The following is a 20,387-nucleotide window of genomic DNA, read 5'->3' on the forward strand; positions in this document are numbered from 1 at the left end:
GCTTCCCTGTACACCTGTATAGGAGGGGCAGCGGGGGCAGCATGTAGAGAAATCACGGTCCTCCTTTTTCATCCTGTATCTGCAGAAGGAAAATGGAGGAGATTGGTTCCTCTGTATGCTGCCCCTGCCACTCCTTCTATCCAGTTCACTTGTGTTCTGCTGTCTCTCGGCCCCTGTGTGCTCCCCTGGTCCCCCCCCCCCACTGTGCTGCCCCCCACCCCACTGTGCTCCCTCCCCTCTCCTGCCGGCTGCAGCAGGAGATGTGTCACAATAGAGAACCAGAAAGGGGTCGGTAAATATGTAATTTACCAGCTCCTTCCTTTTCTGAATGGACAGAGTCATAGTCAGTAAAAATTGTAAAAAAATAAAATAAAATCATAAAAAATAATACAATTAAAATATTAAAAAAAAAAATAAAAAATACTGACACCAGTGGGTGAACTTGGGCAAAGGTCACACTTGCAACCGGGCCCTGGCATTCCACCACCGGGAGGCCCCAAGATGGCAGGAAGGGGGCCCACTGCAGAACTTGTGAAAGGGTCCTGCTGCCGGACCCTAATAAAGGGCCCCACAATGAGAGTAAAGAGCCCCAGGATCAGTGGGAAGAGCCCCAGGCTTGAAGGGAAGGGCCCGGCCAGGGGTCCAGGGGGGGCCATTTATGGTTTCTTGCACCGGGGCCCTGAAGGTTCTAGTTACGCCTCTGCACCAGACTATATGCTCTTACCCAATGTTCCTCCGCTGTAGCTGACGGCACTCAGTGTGTAATTCTTTGCCTCCCCCTCGATGCGGAAATTGCTATACAACGCGTGAAAATGTTTGTTTTCAAAATCAGTAAGGTCGATCCGTAGCTGAAAAGTTCCTAAGACAACAGAAGAAAAGGATGAAGATAAGTCAATGAACATGCATGCTAGGTAAAAAGCAACATTCGTTTTCCTTATCCATCCAGGAGTCAGCATTTTGAGCTATTACTTTAACCAGTTCTGAACCGGAATGAATTACCCCTTAATGACCAGGCCATTTTTTCTGATTCGGCACTGCATTATTTTAACGGACAATTGCGCGGTCGTTCGACGCTGTATCTAAATAAAATTAATGTTCTTTTTTTCCCACAAATAGAGCTTTCTTTTGGTGATAATTGATTACCTGCTCGATTTTTATTTTTTGCGCTATAAACGAAAAAGAAAAAAAAATACAATATTTTTTATTTTCTGCTATATAATATTCCCCAAAAAAAAATTAAAAATCAATTTTTTCATCCTTTTAGGCCAATTTGTATTCTACCACATATTTTTGGTAAAAAAATCCCAACCCGTATTTTGATTGGTTAGCACAAAAGTTATCACGTCTGCAAACTAGGGGAAAGATTTATGTCATTTTTATTTATTTTTTTATTTTTTTACTAGTAATGGTGGCGATCAGTGATTTTTAGCAGGACTGCAACATTGCGGCGGACAGATCGGACCCCTAACTGACATTTTTGACACTTTTGGGGGGGACCAGTGACATTATTACTACAGTAATCAGTGCTAAAAATATGCACTGTTACTGTAATAATGACACTGGTGCTCTGTGATCATTTCAGAGAGAAGAACAGTCAGCTGTGTTTACAACAGCTGACCGTCCTCTCTCAGCGGGGAGCGATCGCGGCATCCCCGCTGCCTTGTGGGGGTGGGCGCGTGCCCCCAGGAACGCTCCAGTGGATCATCGTACGGGTACGGCGATTCCCGCAGCCGAGCCAGCCTGCCGCAGTATGTATGCAAATGGATAAAGGCAAAAATACCAAGATAAAATTGAATAGGCCATTAAAAGATAAACAACTTGCTGCAATATTCAGCTGCAATTTAGCGTTTCCCCTCCTAAGTATTATTTTCCGCCACTAGATGATGGCCAGCAATTTCCTCTGAGCCCAGTTCAATACAGACCCACTCTAGCCGGATACTGGAAAGGAGAAACAGCTCAGTGACAAGCTCCTCTCTCTGTCACTCTAGTACTCTCTCCTATCAGCATGCTTCTTGTCAGCACCTGAACTGGTTGATTCCTTGTGCTGCTTCTTTCTCTCACACCTCCGCCCCTCTGTACAGGTACTACAAGAGGCCGATACCAGGTTAAATTCAGGTACTTACGCTGTTTGCATTTAAAAAAATACCTTTAAGGATGTATTTTAAGTGTAGCCAAAACAAAACTTTTTTTTTTTTAGTTTTGGATAGAGAGAAGAGGGGTTGGAACACCTATCAGAATTTTATTCCTGCACAGAGTCCTGGCCTCAACCTGATAGAACACCTTTGGGATAAATGAGAGTGGAGACAGTGCCTGACCTCACAAATACACTTCTGGAAGAATGGTCAAACATTCCCAAAGACACACTCCTAAACCTTGTGGACAGCCTTCCCTGAAGAGTTGAAGCTGTTATAGCTGCAAAGGGTGGGCCAACTCAATATTGAACCCTACAGACTAAGAATGGGATGCCGTTAACCTCCCTGGCGGTCTGATTATGTCAGGATTTCTGTGCTAAAAGCGGTACATTGTTTTGCATGGAAATCTGTTGTTTTATATTTTAAAACTCCCTTTCCCCTGCGATCCCCCACCGTCCTCCCCCACTGTCCTCCCCCGCCGTCCATCTGCTGTGTGCTCGGCCGATGCCGGCACCTATCTTCCGGTTCCCGACGCAGGGGGGTGGAGCCAGCGGCAATTTAAAAAATGTAAATGCACTAAATGCCATGATACAAATGTGTACCTTTAATAAACTGAGTTTTCTCTCAGTTCACTTCTGGGCAGTTCTCAGAGAAAAAAATATCTCCTCTGGCACCCAGTTTAGAAGGCGGAGAACTTCACTTCTCACAGGGTGATCGGAGGAGAAGTTTTTCCTCTGAAAACGGCCGAGATCCGTGTATAACTGGGTGGACTGCCGTGCCTTGTTTTGTGTGTCTCTATTTGTTTTATCACCCTACCTGTGGATGTGAGGCGGTGAATGTTATCATTTCCAAGCCAGAATTCACTGTTCTGATTCCCGAATCCTTTTTTGTACTCATTCCAGTCCCTGAAGAAATCCACTGATCCGTCCATCCTCCTCTGGAAAACCTAAAAGAGAAGTACATGTGACTAGACTAGAGGCTTCCAAGTTACGGCCCATGGGCCACATCCAACCAGCTACAAGATTTTATCCATCGCGCAGCAAGGGTCAGTTTCTTATCCTCGTTGTGCACAGATTGAGGATTAAGGTCAGCAAAGGCTGCATATTGTTTCTGCTTCCAGGGCTGGCCCTAGACATTGTGCTGCCTGGGTCTAAGAATAAAATTCTGCCCCCCCCCCCAAAAAAAAATGAAAACTAAAATTAAATTTATCAGGAAATTAGATTTTATATATAGACACCATTATGTTCAATTCCATTCAGGGGCTGCATTGTGGGGGGGGGGGGGGGGGGGTGTTGGTTAAAGGGCAGCATTGTGGAGGGGTTAAGGGGCTGCTTTGTGGAGGGGGGGTAAGGGGCTGCTTTGTGGGGGGTAAGGGGCTGCTTTGTGGGGTATAGGGACACAAAACAAACAAACAAAAAGAAAACAAAAAATAAAAACAGTAGTAACTTTAATAAATATAACATTTAGAAAATAATATATATACTGTTATCGCCTTCCATAACTCACCACCAGACCATTCCACCAAACACCCACTGTCTGTCCTCAGTCCTCCTGTCACTCCTGTGTCTGCCGCGCCCACCGTCCTAGAAGATCCAGCCTGTCCTGCATGAGATGGAGTGCACTGATGTCTGAGGTCAATGCGCACACCACGATTACATGAGGGACGTTTCCCGGAGGAGACGCTCCGCCTCCTCATACTCATCAGTTTGCACTTCCGGTGGAAGTATGAGATGGAGAAATGCTGCCCATAACGTGCCGCAACCTGATGACACACAAGACTGCTGGGCATCAATTTTCCACCCCTCTCAAAGTTCCACCTGGGTACAATGGACCCAGGCCCAGTGGTACAAATAGGGCTGGCCCTGTCTGCTTCTGATGTAAGGGGGGGGGGGGCTGTGGCAGGGACTCTGAAGTAAGAGGGAGCCCTGATATATAGTGGAGACTCTGATGGGGACCCTAATCTAAGGGGAAACCCTAATGTACGGAGGACCCTGATGTAAGTGGGCATTCTGTTGGGTACCTTGATATATGGGAGGACTCTGATGGGGGCCCTGATGGAAGGGGGAACTCTGATGGGGACCCTGATGTGATGGGGATTTATTTTAGCCCATGAATATTTATGAAATATACAATGTGGCCCTTGTCCTGAAAGATTCACAGACCCTTGCACTAGGCCAAGGCAATCCAGGTCTTCTAATGGCGTTACCATCACATAACAGGTCTCATGACATGTGTCTGGTTATTGTAACCAGTCTTATCTTTTCTCTCGTGTTTCTTGTGCAGGTTACAAAATGAAAGGGAAAAAGTATCTTGTTGGTTTTGGTAATACAGAAGCTTTCGATGTGTCCCTTTGCCTCTAAGGAGGGTTGGGCTCCCTCCAGGCATACCTGCTCTTAATTTATTCATTGCTATATATGCTCCAACATGGAGACTCTCAAACATAGAGTTTGGACTGCACTTAGCAATGGATCCTTGGCGTGGCTTCCATATCTGTTTGCACTTGTCTGCAACCAAACCCTCTGTCCTTAACGTGTATTCTTAAGCCACATACACACGATCAGATTATCGAACGATCTGTCGTCTGTCTTTTATTGCATGCTGGTCTCATGTGGAAAGTGAAGACGTTACTTTCATATGAAACTTCTCTTACGACAGGATTCAACTTCAGAAGTGATGTCATGTGTTGAATTGTTTTGTATGTGTTCTCTTGTTTCTGAGCATGCCTAGTCTCGCTCTTACGATTTTTTTCGGACGATAACTGTACGAATTAAATGAAAATCGGACTTGCACATCCAGTTTTTGTCGTCCGAGAATCCATAATCGGCTGTCGAAAGCACCATACTAACAATCCGAAAATTGGCAGATCGTTCTAGGGATGAAATTTTCCTTCCGATTTTCGTATCGTGTGTACGGGCCTTTAGACAGGGCCAGTTTTGTTTTATTTCAGGCTAGTTGGTAAGGATTCTAGGAAATATTTTGTTTTTATGATGTGCAGTGCCCTTCCATGAGCACCTTCCTTTAAAGGCTAATTATAAATTGGGGTGGTTTCCATATTTGTATAACGTGTGTAATAGTTTCCTTGTTGCCTTTCACTGGGCAAATGTAACGACCAATAGCAACCAATTTTTATTAGAAAAAAGAACATTGACCATGAGAGTTAATAGGCTAGGAACATTCAACCAGCAGAGGAAATAATATGAGGGAGACTTCTGCATTGTGTACAGTCTATAGAGAATCTTTTGAGAATGACTGGGTGTTTGGCCAAGCAAACCTCCAGCTTCAGTGTAAAGCAAAACATGTAGCAGGTCTTTTGTCACCACTGCTAAATGTGATACAGTAGCTCCCTCCTGGTTGTTAGGGAGCTGGCACCCGCCAGTGTCCTAACAACCAGTGACTCTTCCCTGCCCTGCAGCTGCATGTTCTTTCAGCTGGCAGCTCACTCCTGACTGACAGGTCAACGCAAATAAACAGGGGAATATTGTAAAAGAAAAAAATGGGTGTAATCCCCCCTAATCCAAACCAAGCTCCCTTTAGGTCTGGTATGGATTTTAAGGGGGACCCAATGAAAAATAAACAAACAGATGTAGCACCCTCCTAGTAGGGCTGGTGCTAGGTAAATGCATCTAATGCTCCTTCTGCTTATCAGGGGAGCCTGATCTGTTAGGTTGCCTGTTGCATGTCTCCAGGTGTGATTCACTGGGTCTGAGGGAGTGTCCCCACTGCATCCAATGAGGGAGCTTGTTGGACAGTGGAGGAAACCCAGCCAGTGGCACACTAGGTTTTATGGCAGTCCCAGTGGGAGGGCACCATTGCGGTGCATCATGGGATTGACCATAAATACTGAGGGGACATGTGACAGGGCGTCTTTGGCGGGAAGCAGAGTCCCAGGAGGAGGCTGACGGTTGTCTCTCCTCCTGCTGTGTCTGAGGAAGATTGTCTTAGGCAATCGGCCTAGTGAACCAGATGTGGAGCTGAGCGGCAGAAGATCCAGTGTAGCTGACAGTGGAGTGGCTGGCAGAGCCTCTCAGGAAAAACAGTGTCCGTGAGTACTAAGAGACTTGCCAAAGGGTCGGCCCAGGAAGGGGGACCACTCCAATGAAGTCAGGGGATCAAGGAGCTCACACAGAGAGTGTTACAGTAAAGGGGGTGCCGTGTAGAATCCTGAAGTATAGGGACACAAGGGGGTGCCTAGTTGGGGCCCGAAGAGTGATTTACAGAGAAATACAAGTTTGTTGCTTCTTCTTCACTGCTAGTGACAAGGTGAAGCAGTGGCCTTGCCGCATTCAGTTATTCAGTAGTCCCAGCAAATTGTGCATAGTTTATTCAAGTTGGAGTATCCCACTCATCCCTCTCCTATCCAAGTTCTCATTAAAACCACAAAAACCAACCCCTAGACTGTTTCTTGACTGAGCCAAGCACTTTGAAAATGCTAAACTGTGGTGTTGTTGCTATAGGTAACCCAGGGGAATCCGTAACCAGCAGCTCCCAAGGGAGTAGTGCTACACAGAAAAATGGCATGGTATCCATCCAATATTCCATTACAGACCCTATGAATCTGGTATAGGATAGCTGCCAACAGGAAGGCAAACTTATTCCTTTTTTGAGTGTTACCGGAGAGAGTTTCCTGGTTGGAGAACTATAGGTCCATACAATTCTTAGGCTCATTTGACCCACTGGCTCTGGTGCGTGGATTCTCTTAGGGGGACCCGAGGCACCTTCCACTGTGTGGAACACCATAGCACCTTTGGCATCAGCACCTTATTGAGCACCATTGCACTTAATTAAGGGACTATTAATTTGAGCAATTCATAGATTTGTCACACTGTGGACATTGATTACCGTTATTTTTTGCACTTTTGCACGTATATTGAGCACCTTGTTTTTGCTCAACACTATTGTATTTAATATTGTTTGGATTTAGCACCATTGCACTTTATGCACTTACCTATGGTCTAATTCAGTACCATTGCACTTTATTGTTTATGTATTTATGTTATTTATACCTAATTATTTATATTTCACTATTTACATCATTGCAAGTGCTGCTTCTTGGCATATTTATTTACCCACCACTGTACACTCCGCACTCCTCTCCTGCACATACTACCCACCTCCATACACTCCGCACTCCTCTGCTGTACATACTACCCACCGCCAAACACTCCATACTTCTCTTCTGCACATACTACCTGTGACGGAACCTTCCCACACTCTGCTTTAGTGCTTCCGTCGGTATACCACTTCCTCCATTCTGAACATAGATATCAGATATTATAGCTGCCTATTGCAATCAAGAATAAGAATTAGACCACCTTCATACACTCCGCACTCCTCTCCTGCACATACTACCAACCACCATACACGCCGCATTCCTCTCCAGCACATACTACCCACCTACATACACTCCTCACTCCTCTCCTGCACAAACTACCCACCACTGTACACTCCCCACTCCTCTCCTGCACATACTATCCACCCCCATATACCCCCATACCCACCGCTGTACACTCCCCTCTCCTCTCCTGGACATACTACCCACCCCCATACACTTTGCGCTCCTCTCTTGCACATACTACCTACTTCCATACACTCCGCATTCCTCTCCTGCACATACTACCCACCTCCATACATTCCGCACTCCTCTCCTGCACATACTACCCACCGCTATACACTACGCACTCCTCTCCTGCACATAGTACCCACCTCCATACACTCCTCTCCTGCACATACTACCCACCTCCATACACTCCTCTCCTGCACATACTACCCCCCATTATCCTCCCTGCACTCCTCTCCTGCACATACTACCCACTTCTATACACTACCCTGCTGTCACTCAATCCTCTGCTGTCACCCAGTCCTCTGCCCTGCTGTCACCCAGTCCTCTGCCCTGCTGTCACCCAATCCCTTGCTGTCACCCAGTCCTCTGCCCTGCTGTTGTCCAATCCTCTGCTGTCACCCAGTCTTCTGCCCTGCTGTCACCCAGTCCTCTGCTGTCGCCTAGTCCTCTAATTAAGATAATACCTCGCCTACAGCGGCTTTCTGGACACACAGAAAAAAAGTGTCCCAAAAATGTTTTTTTAAATGTTGGAAACTATGTTAGCTTTGTCCGGCAGTTCAATAAGGGGGCAACAAACATCACATGGGCTATAGACAGAGCCGGAGCTAGTGCTTGTGCAAGTAGCTGGTCTTGCCTAGGGTGCAAAGTAGTCTAGCTCTGGCACTGGTGACAACTGTGGGCAGCTGCACCTCACCCCTACACTGATCTGTGTCTCTTGCCCGCTGTCTCTGTCTTGCAGACCGAAGCCACCTCCCCCTCCTAGCGGTTTACATCTACACAGGAGGAGGGACGCCGCTATGCATGTTCCACGCTGCTCTGAGGTTTGTACATTGTAATGTAGATGGGTAGAGGAGGGGGAGAGTGACCAGGAAGGGGGGCAAGTTAAAAAAAAAAGATGGCGGAGGGAGGGGGAGTTGTTAGGAGGACATGTGTTGGGGGCACTATTGGAGGGGAGAGGAAGGTCCTATGCTAGAAACTGTGGTTGGATTTGAAATCCAACCCTCCAAAAGAGCATAAGCCCTCTCCCCTCCCATAGCACCCCCCACAGCACATATCCAAACCACCACCTCCCTACTAGCACAAGTGTAGAGGGGGGTCTGCACTGAGGGGGGTCTATACTGATGAAAGGCGGTCTGCACTAAACGGAGGGGGGTTTGTACTGTTGGAGAGGGGTCTATACTGATGGAACGGGAGGGGGGGTCTATACTGAGGGCAGGGTGTAGGGGGGTCTGTACAGATGGGGGAGTCTGCACTGATGGAGGGGGGGTCTGTACTGAGGAAGGGGGATCTGCACTGAGGGGGGTCTGTATTGATGGAGGAGGGTCTGCGCTGAGGGGAGGGGGGTCTGTACTGAATGAGAAGGGTGTATACTGATGAAAGGGGATCTATATTGATGAAAGGGGTGTCTATACTGTGGGGGTCTGCACTAATGGAGGTGGGTCTGTACTGTGGGAGGGGGGTCTGTACTTAGTGGGGCATCTATACTGAGGAAAGTCTGTACTTAGTGAAGGGGGGTCTGTACTTAGTGGAGGGGGGTCTATACTGAGGGAGGGGGGGTCTGCGCTGATGGAGGGGGGGTCTGTACAGAGGTGGGGGGTCTGCACTGATGGAGGGGGTCTGTACTGAAGGGGGGATCTGTACTGATAGAGGGGGGTCTGCACTGATGGAAGAATGTCTGCACTGATGGAGGAGGGTTTGCAATGAAGGGAGGGGTGGGTCTGTTCTGATGGAGAGGGGGTCTATACTAATGGAAGGGGGGTCTATACAGAGGGGGGTCTGCACTTATTGAGGGGGGTCTTCACTGAGGTGGAGGGTCTGTGCTGAGGGGGGGGGCTGTACTGAGGGGGGAAGATATGCACTGATGGAGGGGGGTCTGCATTGAGGGGGGATGTACTGATAGTGAGGGGTCTGTACTGATAGAAGGAGGAGTCTATACTAAGGGGGGTCTGCACTGATGGAGGGGTCTATACTGATGGAGGGGGGTCTACACTGAGGGGAGGGGGTCTATACTGATGTAGGGGGATTTGCACTGATGGAGGGGGATCTGTACTGATGGAGGGGGTCTGCACTGATGGAGAGGGGTCTGTACTGAGGGAGAGGTGTCTATAGTGCAGGAGGGGGGTACGTACTTAGTGAGGGGGGTCTGTACCGAGGGAGGGGGGTCTATACTGTAGGGCGGGGTCTGTACTTAGTGGGGGGGGGCTATTCAGAGGGAGGGGGGTCTGTACTGAAGGGGGTCTCTACTGATGGAGGGGGATCTGCACTGAGGGGAGGGGGGTCTGTACTGATGGAGAGGGGTCAATACTGATGGAAGGGGGTCTGCACTTAGTGGGGGGGGTCTATACTGAGGGAGGGGGGTCTGTACTTACTGGAGGGAGGGTCTGTACTGAGGGGGAACTATAGTTGGTGGAGGGGGGGTTGACACAATGTTTTTTCCACACAGGGTGACACCAACCCTAGTGACGCCACTGATGTAAAGACATTTCACAAGGATCTAACTGTAATGGCTGGACAACTGGGTGAGAGCGACTATAAAACAGCAACTACTGTGAGATGTTTCTGGTCTGCAATGGTCAAGACCTACCAAAAGTGGTCAGAAAAGTAAAACCAGTGAGCCGGCTACAGTGTCATGGGTGGACAAGGCTATTAATGCACATGGGGAGTGAAGGCTAGCATGTGTACTGCGATCCACTAGAAGAGCTACTTTAGCTCACATTACTGAAAAGGTTAATATTGGTTCTAACAGAAAGGTGGCAGAACACACAGTGTCTTGCAGTATGTTGTGTATGAGGCTGCGTAGCAGTCCACAGCTAAAAGCGTCTACAATTGGTATGTAAACATCAAAACTGAATCAAAGACCAATGGAAGAAGATGGCCTGGTCTGATGAATTCAATAATGGTTTGAGGAACACAATAGCAGGTTGACCTGACCTGCAACTTCTCCAGATCTCAAGATCTCAACTCAATTAAGCATCTCTTGTATGTGCTGGAAAAACAAATCTGACCCACGCAGGTCCTACCAACTTATAGTATTTAAAGTGAAAGTCCAATCTAGAGCTAAGTAAGCTTAAAGCAGCACCCACCCCCTCTCTAACTCCTATTGTAACTACCCTGTAGAAGGAGGATGCATATATACTGTATATATATATATATATATATATATATATATATATATATATATATATACACATACATATGTGTGTATTTATGGTAATTTTTAATTTTTCTTTCAATTAAATTAATTTGTCAAAAAGTGCGCATGAGTGTTTAATCCTTGTGGTACAGGGGTAGTTTTCAGTTTCCCCTGAGTTCAGCTGTAACCACCAATGGCGGCTATAGTGCAGTCATCCAGTTCGGGAGGGCATCTATTGATGTCCTGCAAGAATCGCCCCCCCCCTGTGCACCCACTGCAGCGCGCACCCAGAGCGCTCTGTGCTTGGGGTAAAGGGCAAATCACGTGATCAGGATTGTCCAATCACAGCTGATCAAGATGTAAACACACTTGCCAGGTATCAGCATTTCTTTCCTCATGCTGTCACAGCAGGAGGAGAGGAGAGCCGTTAACTGGCTTGTGTGGATTGCAACATCTAAACTGATAATCAGGGCACTGATCAGTGCAGTCCCATCAGTGCTCATCAGTGCTACCAATCAGTGTCAATCACTGGCCATCAGTGCTGCCTATCAGTGCCTCCTCATCAGTGCTGCCTATCAGTGCCCATCGGTGCCGCCTATCAGTGCCCTTCAGTGTCGTCTTTCAGTGCCGTTGACTGCTGCAGGATTAAGAATTCTGAAAGTCATGGAATGAATTTCAATACCAAAACTGAGCTGGCAAAACTCATTTAGTGTGATAGTAGTGTGGAGGATAGTATCCTAATTTTTATTAACAATTTAATTACACCAGCTTTACAGCAAAGCATCTCTGCTTGTGTTTCAGGTTCGGCAAATAGGTTCTTGTTTATCCCCCATGTGTACATCAACGTGTATTTCTTAACGTAGTCATTAGGAAGTCCTGCTTTCCACAGAATGGTGAATCCAAGTCATATGTAACATAAAAAGTAAGTTTCCATAGGACAGAGGCACTTACCGTCCATCCTCCTCCATCGCTCTCCATATCGCAAAATACCGTAAGAGGGATACCATCTGATGGGTGAACTGCGTACCAGCCGCTCAAAGATTGACCCTGATCCAGTAACTCCTTGCAATTTTGGGCAGCTGGAGAAAATGAACAATCAGGGTGTAGAGTATTAAAAACCGATGAACGTCAGAAAATCTTTATCAGTTGTTAAGGAGGGGGCCACCACGTCCTTAACAACCGATGACTCATTCAGCTATCAGTGGGGTTCCCCTGTTGACACCTAAAGTGTTAACAAAGGCCCGGCAAAAAAAAAAAGCAGACAGGCAATGTTTATCAACAACATTGCTCAGCCGCTGAAACAGAAAGAAGAAAAAACATTGTTTCTTCTTGTATCTTTCCGTGTATTCTTCTACAGATCAAAGGGATGAACTTTGTTCTGCAGATGAAGTCAGTTTAAAGCAACCTGTCAAGTAAAAAAATGTTTTATGTTCCTCTGTTTAACCCCTTATTAACCCTTAATTCATTCTAATCAGCCTTAATTAACTCCTTATTCTCCTTCTCCATTTAATTATGATTTTCCTGCTGATTTTTTTTTTTTGTTGTTGTTTATTTCTATTTTTTTTAAACTATTAATAATAAAACTTTTTTTTTTGTTTGGTTTGTTTGTTAATATTTTTACACCTTTAGCATATATTTACACGTTTCACAAAAGCAAAAAGCACAATATTTAAAAATAAATAAATGTATTTAAAGCGGAGTTCTGGCCTCGGGGGTAAATTTTAGCTAAAAATACCCCCGGGACAGTCAGGGCTAGTACATTCCATATTGGATAGCCTCTGAACTGTCCCAGGTCGCACTTACCTGTAAGAAGAAATACTTACCTTGAAAAGTTCTTCTCCAGCACTGCCATCTCAGGTGTGGGCAGCTGAAGCCGCAGAGTCCCTCTTCGTGTCCTCGTCCGTGACGTCGGAGTCCCACAATGCACTGCACCGGCCCCGCTCATCACTTCCGGCGCGGCATCCCTGCACAGCTTCTGGGCATGCCAAGTGTATCCGATACAAACTGTAGAAAGATAGCAAAAAGAGGGGCGCGCCGACCTAGTGCATTACCACTAAAAACATTTATTAAAATAGTAAAATGCATAAAATATACTCACAAGAATAGTGTGATAATACACACATATCAACAATTCCATGAATGCATGAAAATGACTCAAAGGTGGTCCGGCACTGCGTGATGCTGAACCGCGTGCAATAAATCGCACAGAGCTGTTGTGGCTTTGGGTGACGCATTTCAAGGGCGAACCCCCTTCCTCAGAGCCAAGAAATGCTGTTGCCACATGCTACACAGGCGGGGGGCTAAATGGAGGCTCGCTCCAGCCACTCCGGACCCGCCCCATAGGGGGCAAGGGGCAACAGGCGGGGGATGATAGAAACCACTACCCACGCCAGCACAATCAGCCCAACCCCCCAGCTGTAGTAGGCTGCACTGATGGTGAACAACATCTAAAACACCCATCGGGACAATATAAACCTGAACGGGTGATGTCATGATGGTGACATTCATAAATACAGTAAATGAAATAAACGATCATATAGATCATGTGATATATGCTTGTATACACATTTTATAACACAATACTTAAACAGTGTAATCACCTTGCAGACCAATTATCACACTATTCTTGTGAGTATATTTTATGCATTTTACTATTTTATTAAATGTTTTTAATGGTAATGCACTAGGTCGGTGCGCCCCTCTTTTTGCTATCTTTCCCCCCTTTAGAGCAGGCCAGGGTCCCCCTACAGAGCAAGGTCCCCTATAGACCCCCCTTTAGAGCAGGCCAGCAGGGTCCCCCATAGATCCATTTTGATCTGATTCCACTAGTGGAGTTTAGGAATAGGACACCTGGGCCTGGGGGTGGGGCAACACAAGCAGTGAGCACCTGATTGGTTGATAGGACGTCGTCGGTCCCACCAACCAGCTGGCAGTGGCAGGGTAGGTGGATCAGTGGATGCTGCCAGTGACTGCGCCGCCGCAAACCCTGCACGGACACCTTGATGATCCCTGGTGATAATCTGACAGGATCCAGTCCAATGTAGCAGCGGCCCATTACAGACAGGAGTTTGCAGCTCCTATAAGTGTAGAACAGTAGAGTGACACAGCTAGTACTTTCACATTACTTCCTTCCTGTGGTCACTGGTCCCAGCACCACCTTCTGGCTGCAGCAGCCCACTTTTACTAGCCCTCCATGCTAACTTCTCCAGACTGACTCTCACCAGCCCACACAGCTGACTCACAGGAGATCTCCCAAGGAAGGTAGGAGACTTAAGCACACTGCTGTCTTCAGGGAGACTGGCTGCATGTGGGAGTCTCCACCCTTGTTAGTCCCCAGCAGTGCTGTCTTAAGCCCCGTACACACGTACCGAATATCGGCCGAACGAACGGCCGTCTTTTGTCCGGTGCTGTCCTGTCGGTTGAAAAGTGCTAAAGACTACACACAAATTTTGTCAGCCAACAACAGCCGAATGCAGAAGTGATGTCATGTGATGGTTAACTTTCCGTGTGTTTTTTCTTCTCTGAGCATGCCCAGTCTTGCTCATCTGCTGTTTGTCGGCCGAATTCTGTACTGACAGAAGCCTGCACACCAGATTCTGTTCGGCCGAAAAGTCGCAGTCGGTTGTCGGAAGCATCATACTAACAAGCCGACAATCGGCCGATCGGTCGGTGGCCGAATATTTACGGCCGACAATCGCTACGTGTGTACGGGCCTTATCTCATGTTTCCCTCTCTCTTAGAGATTAGAGATCCTTCCAGCACCTGAGCCCGGACCCTAGGTCACCCCCCCCCCCAGACTAGGGGGCACCCCTGAGAGCGGTCGACAGCCTCCTTAGCACTGTATTTCCCACCTCCACCTGACTGCCCTGCTGGCATAGCCCATGTCTATTTATGAGTTAAACTCTGCCCCTTGCCAGCCCACTACTGGGGATTGGACAAGGCCTCATAACTATTCCAGGCAGCTCCTTAACCCCCTGCTCACTAGCTCAAGCACATTCCCCAATGTTCCAGAAACAGGGGGAGGCCCCAGGGGACATACAGTATCAGTATGAGTCATCCAGCTCTGACTCACAGGTCCCTGACCCCCCTTGTATTTTATGCATTTTGTTTATTTTGGTGTTATTGGGGACACTGCTGGTTATGTGCATAGATTGCTATTTTTACCTGTTGGTGCTGTCCACCTTCTAAATCTTTGGGGTTGATTTACTAAAGGCAAATAGACTGTTCACTTTGAAATCAATGCAACTGCATTTGCAAATCAACCCCAGCGTGTTTTCTTCCATTGTGGACGTACTTCACTGGATCTTGGTCTGTAGCTCACTTCCAGCTGTATCTTCCAGCCTGAACATGTATTGCAATGTACAGTATGTGAACTAAGAATCCATGTTTTTTTATGCAAAGGCTTGATATAAATATGTAAAGGGCTATCATGTGGTTACATCTCTTTAAATCTCTCTCTCTACATCTCTAGTATCTCATATGTTATATATATAGACGCCATCTAGGGCTTGAGCGCAGACAATCGTCCTTTCTACTGCACAATGCATATTAGTGATTCAATGGTTAGGAATGCCTGAAATGATTAAAAGGGCAGGGATTTCTGAAGTTTCTGGATCATTCAGGATTATATTTTATTTATTTTGGGACACACCTGGTAATGCGTGTAGATTACTATCTTAACCTGTTGGTGCTGTCCACCCTCATACAAAAAGAAAAAAAAAGTATTATTTTATAGGTATGTGGAGCTCTGGACCAGTGTTTTTCAACCTTTTTTGAGTCAAAGCACCCTTTGGAACTGTGCACAGTCCCGGAGCACACCAGTCTGAGGGCTCGTTCACAGCAGGAGGTGCGTCCGAGCACGCGCTTTCTTGCGTGTTAACGCGCGTTGCATTTTTTAATGAGCGCAAACATCCACACATTTACCAGATGCATGGGGGTGTCATTAGGAAATAATGGCACCCACATGCAACTGCAAAAGGCAGCACATTTTTGTGCGGTACAGGAAAACATGTGTGTTGCAATCTGTGCGGCAGAGTTCAGTGATGTTAGATTGTAACTCTCCTCCCTCCAAACTCCCTCTCCTAGAAACTCACCCCCCCCCCCCCCCCAATTCCCTTTTCTAGCACAAATACACCACCAATTCCTTCTCCTAGTACAAACCTCCCCTGCAATACCCCCACCTAGCACAAACCTACCTGCTCGCAAATCCCGACTCCTAGCACAAACCCCAGTCCAACTCCCCCAATCCCCTGTCCTAGCTCAACCCCCTCAAATCCCCCCTCCTAGCACAAAATCCCCAAATCCCCTCTTTTAACGTGAACACCCCAAAACCCCCCTTTCTAGAGCAAATCCCCCACGGAATCCCCCCTTCTAGCACAACCTACTACCCCCAATCTCCTTATCCTGCTCCAACAACCCCCAATCCCCTTTCCTAGCAAAATCCCCCCTCCTAGCACAAATGTGGGCTGTGCACTCTGCTCACTCACCCCTTCCCCCCTACACACACTCTTCCTTTTCCCACAGACCCTCCCACAATTTCTGCTGCCTGTACAGGAGCAGTGTGGGGAGGAGATAGGGGCAGTTGTCAAATCCTGCACATTGGGAGGAGAATGCTACTTTGTAATAACTTCTGTGCACTGCGACCCTGCAAGGAGAGAGAGAGAGCACAGCCTGCACAGCACTCTCCTCTTCCTCCTCCCTACATCTATGTGAATTATTGCCTGCAAGGCAGAAAGTCTGACATGTCATTAACAACAGATGACGTCATCAGTTGGTAGGACTCCGGCGGCCGGCCCGCACAGCTTTCTGCTTTTGCCGGCAAAAGTTCACATAGCTGTTAACATAGTTTACATAGCTGTAGGGAGGAGGAAGAGAGAGACAAAAAAAGGGGTGTTCAGATGGGGACGTGGCCGCTGCACCCCAAAAGACTCTTAAAAACTCTTTTTTAAAAAGCCTTGCTCTAGACGTCTGTTGTTAAGTTTCAAAGCTAAGCCAGGCTTAGCAAATTCAATCTGCATATACAGTATCTCACAAAAGTGAGTACACCCCTCACTTTTTTGTAAATATTTTATTATATCTTTTCATGTGACACCCCTGAAGAAATGACACTTTGCTACAATGTAAATTAGTAAGTGTACAGCTTGTATAACAGTGTAAATTTGCTGTCCCCTCAAAATAACTCAACACACAGCCATTAATGTCTAAACTGCTGCAACAAAAGTGAGTACACCCCTAAGTGAACATATCCGAAATGGGCCCAATTAGCCATTTTCCCTCCCTGGTGTCATGTGACTTGTTAGTGCTACAAGGTCTCAGGTGTGAATGGGGAGCAGGTGTGTTAAGTTTGGTGTTATAACTCTCACTTTCTCATACTGGTCACTGGAAGTTCAACATGACACCTCGTGGCAAAGAACTCTCTGGGGATCTGAAAAAAAGAATTGTTGCTGCACATAAAGATGGCCTATTGCCAAGACCCTGAAACTGAGCTGCAGCACAGTGGCCAAGACCATACAGCGGTTTAACAGGACAGGTTCCACTCAGAACAGGCCTCGCCATGGTCTACCAAAGAATTTGAGTGCACATCCTCAGCGTCAAATCCAGAGGTTGTCTTTGGGAAATAGACTTTTGAGTGCGGCCAGCATTGCTGCAGAGGTTGAAGGGGTGGGGGGTCAGCCTGTCAGTTCTCAGAACATACGCCACTCATTGCATCAAATCAGTCTGCATGGCTATCGTCCCAGAAGGAAGCCTCTTCTAAAGGTGATGCACAAGAAAGCCCACAAACAGTTTGCTGAAGACAAGCATACTAGGGACATGGATTACTGGAACCATGTCCTGTGGTCTGATGAGATCAAGATAAACTTATTTGGTTCAGATGGTGACAAGCGTGTGTGGCGGCAACCAGGTGAGGAGTACAAAGACTAGTGTGTCTTGTCTACAGTCAAACATGGTGGTGGGAGTGTCATGGTCTGGGGCTGCAAAAGTGCTGCTGACACTGGAGAGCTACAGTTCATTGAGAGAACCATGAATGCCACCATGTACTGTGACATACTGAAGCAGAGCACGATCCCCTCCCTTTGGAGACTGGGTCGCAGGGCAGTATTCCAACATGATAACGACCCTAAAAACACCTCCAAGATGACCATTGCCTTGCTAAAGAAGCTGAGGGTAAAGGTGATCGACTGGCCAAGCATGTCTCCAGACCTAAACCCTATTGAGCATCTGTGGGGCATCTTCAAACGGAAGGTGGAGGAGCGCAAGGTCTCTAACATCCACCAGCTCCATGGTGTCGTCATGGAGGAGTGGAAGAGGACTTTAGTGGCAACCTGTGAAGCTCTGGTGAACTCCATGCCCAAGAGGGTTAAGGCAGTGCTGGAAAATAATGGTGGCCACACAAAATATTGACACTTTGGGTCCAATTTGGACATTTCCACTTAGGGGTGTACTCATTTTTGTTGCCAGCGATTTAGACATTATTGGCTGTGTGTTGAGTTATATTGAGGGGGCACTAAGTTTACACTGTTATACAAGCTGTACACTCACTACTTTACATTGTAGCAAAGTGTCATTTCTTCAGTGTTGTCACATTATTATATCTTTTAAAGTATTTAAAAAAAATGTGAGGAGTGTACTCACTTTTGTGAGATACTGTAGAGAAAAAACTGGTTTGCCATTTTGGAGCAAATTGGACCATGTTTTTTAAGAGCTTTTTTTTTTTTGCCTCTCTCTGGATCACCTACAGTAAAGCTGGCCATACAGGGATTGAAGTTGAGCAGGTTTGGGATGGAATAAAGGCTTCCCCCGTCTACATGGAATGTGTGGGTGGGAGAATCAGGTCAGTTTTTTTTTGTTCAACTGACACATCTATGGCTAGCTTAAAGGGATTGTAAAGGCAGAAGGTTTTTTTTTTTTTATCTTGGTGCATTCTATGCATTAAGATAGAAAAAAACCTTATGCGTGCAGCAGCCCCCCTAATACCTCCCTGAGTCCATCTTAATCCAGTGATGTTGTGGGAGTGTCTCAGCTGCCTAGGACTCCCCTCCTCATTGGCTGAGACAGCAGATTGTCAATCAAAGTCAGTCAGTCAATCAGGAGAGAGAGGGGACGAGGCCGGGTCATGGCACTGTGTGTCTGAATGGACACAGAGAGTTGTGACTCGGTTTGGGTGCCCCCACAGCAAACTGCTTGCTGTGGGGGCACTCAACAGGAGGGAGGGGCCCAGAGCACAGAAGAATGACCCAGGAAGAGGAGGGTCTGGGCCACTCTGTGCAAAACCAACTGCACAGAGCAGGTAAGTATAATGGGTTTGTTTTTTTGTTTTTTAAATGAGACTTTACAATCACTTTAAGGATGCAGAACTTGATAAACATTCATTTTTTCAACCCAACTATAGGCTTAATTCGAAAAGCTCCAATACAAGGATAACAATCTTTTTTTTCAACTGTGTGATTATCATTTTTTACAGCTGATTGGTATCAACTAAAAAACAACTGTCATTAAAAAAATAAGGATCTAATGTTGGTGTATTAGCTTTGTGTTTTGAACCTATGTATCTGGGTGCTGCCTTAGTAGGAGGTCAGTAGGAGTGAACTTCAATTCTCTGCAAACCTTTGCAGTGTATTCACTTCCTGTTTCCTTCATCAACAATTACAATTTAAACTTTAAAGATGGATTTGAATTTATTCGATGGCAGGTATGAAAAATAACTTATTATGGGCACATTTTTTTACATCAGACTTTTGGTATGTAGCCTGGATTATTTTACTAAAGGAGTTGGGAATCTTCACTCAACATATTGCGTGAATATTTACTGCAATAATCCAATCATGTGAAAAACCACTGCATATGATTGGGTATTCAAAGTGCACAGTGATTTGCTTTACACATGGTTGCATAACTGAAGTGAATATTCATTTTTTTGTGTGCAGATTCTTAGCCCCTTTAGTACATCAGGCTCAAAGTATTAAAGTAGAACTATTGGCAAAACTTTTCTTGTATTTTTGATAGAGCAAGGGAGAGTTATAATCCCTGTCAGATTTTTTTTCACCATCTGTGCCCCATTGTGGAGATTTCCCTTCACTTCCTGTCCCATAGTCAAAATCCCTGGAAATTAAGATAATTCCTTGAGGACCCCCAGGTCACCAGAACTAGTGTCCCCTTTGGAAGATTTCCCCTCTATTACTTTTCTAGGGACAACCCAAAATGTTGGATTTTCTTTTACTTTCAGTGATCATGATAAAACGGACAAATAGAGAGGACGAATCTCCTTAACAGGGGGGCACAGACTGCTTTGTTGCCTGTGCCCTTGCTTCAATGCTGCTATTTTGAAAATCTATTCCAGGCTCAGATTGCAATATAATCCAAGTGGGCATGCACGAGTAAAAGCAATGATGTCATGTGGTCCATCTCATGCATGCTCTGTACAACATTACATGCGTCTACTTAAAAAAAAAAGCCTTCCCCCGAGGTTTTTTGAGGCTCGAGATTACCCTGGTTAGGTAAGAGATCTCATTGAAAGCACTGATGAAGTTGCCTTTCATTGTGGCCAGGGCTACGTCATCAGTAT

General features: G+C 46.3%; 1 protein-coding gene across 1 annotated transcript in view; it reads right to left on the reverse strand.

The window, feature by feature from the left end:
* LOC309559551 (ficolin-1-B-like) overlaps positions 1-20,387 on the reverse strand; it is a 45,177-nt gene that overhangs the window by 13,607 nt on the left and 11,183 nt on the right. The window contains exons 5-7 of the mRNA XM_082262853.1: positions 11,777-11,904; positions 2,949-3,078; positions 725-859 (exon numbers count right to left, since the gene is read on the reverse strand). Coding sequence (XP_082118979.1) covers positions 725-859; positions 2,949-3,078; positions 11,777-11,904 — 393 coding nt within the window. The remainder of the gene's footprint in view (positions 1-724; positions 860-2,948; positions 3,079-11,776; positions 11,905-20,387) is intronic.

The sequence above is a fragment of the Pelophylax lessonae genome (assembly GCF_965119305.1).
Source record: "Pelophylax lessonae genome assembly, chromosome: 7".
Lineage (NCBI taxonomy): Eukaryota > Metazoa > Chordata > Amphibia > Anura > Ranidae > Pelophylax > Pelophylax lessonae.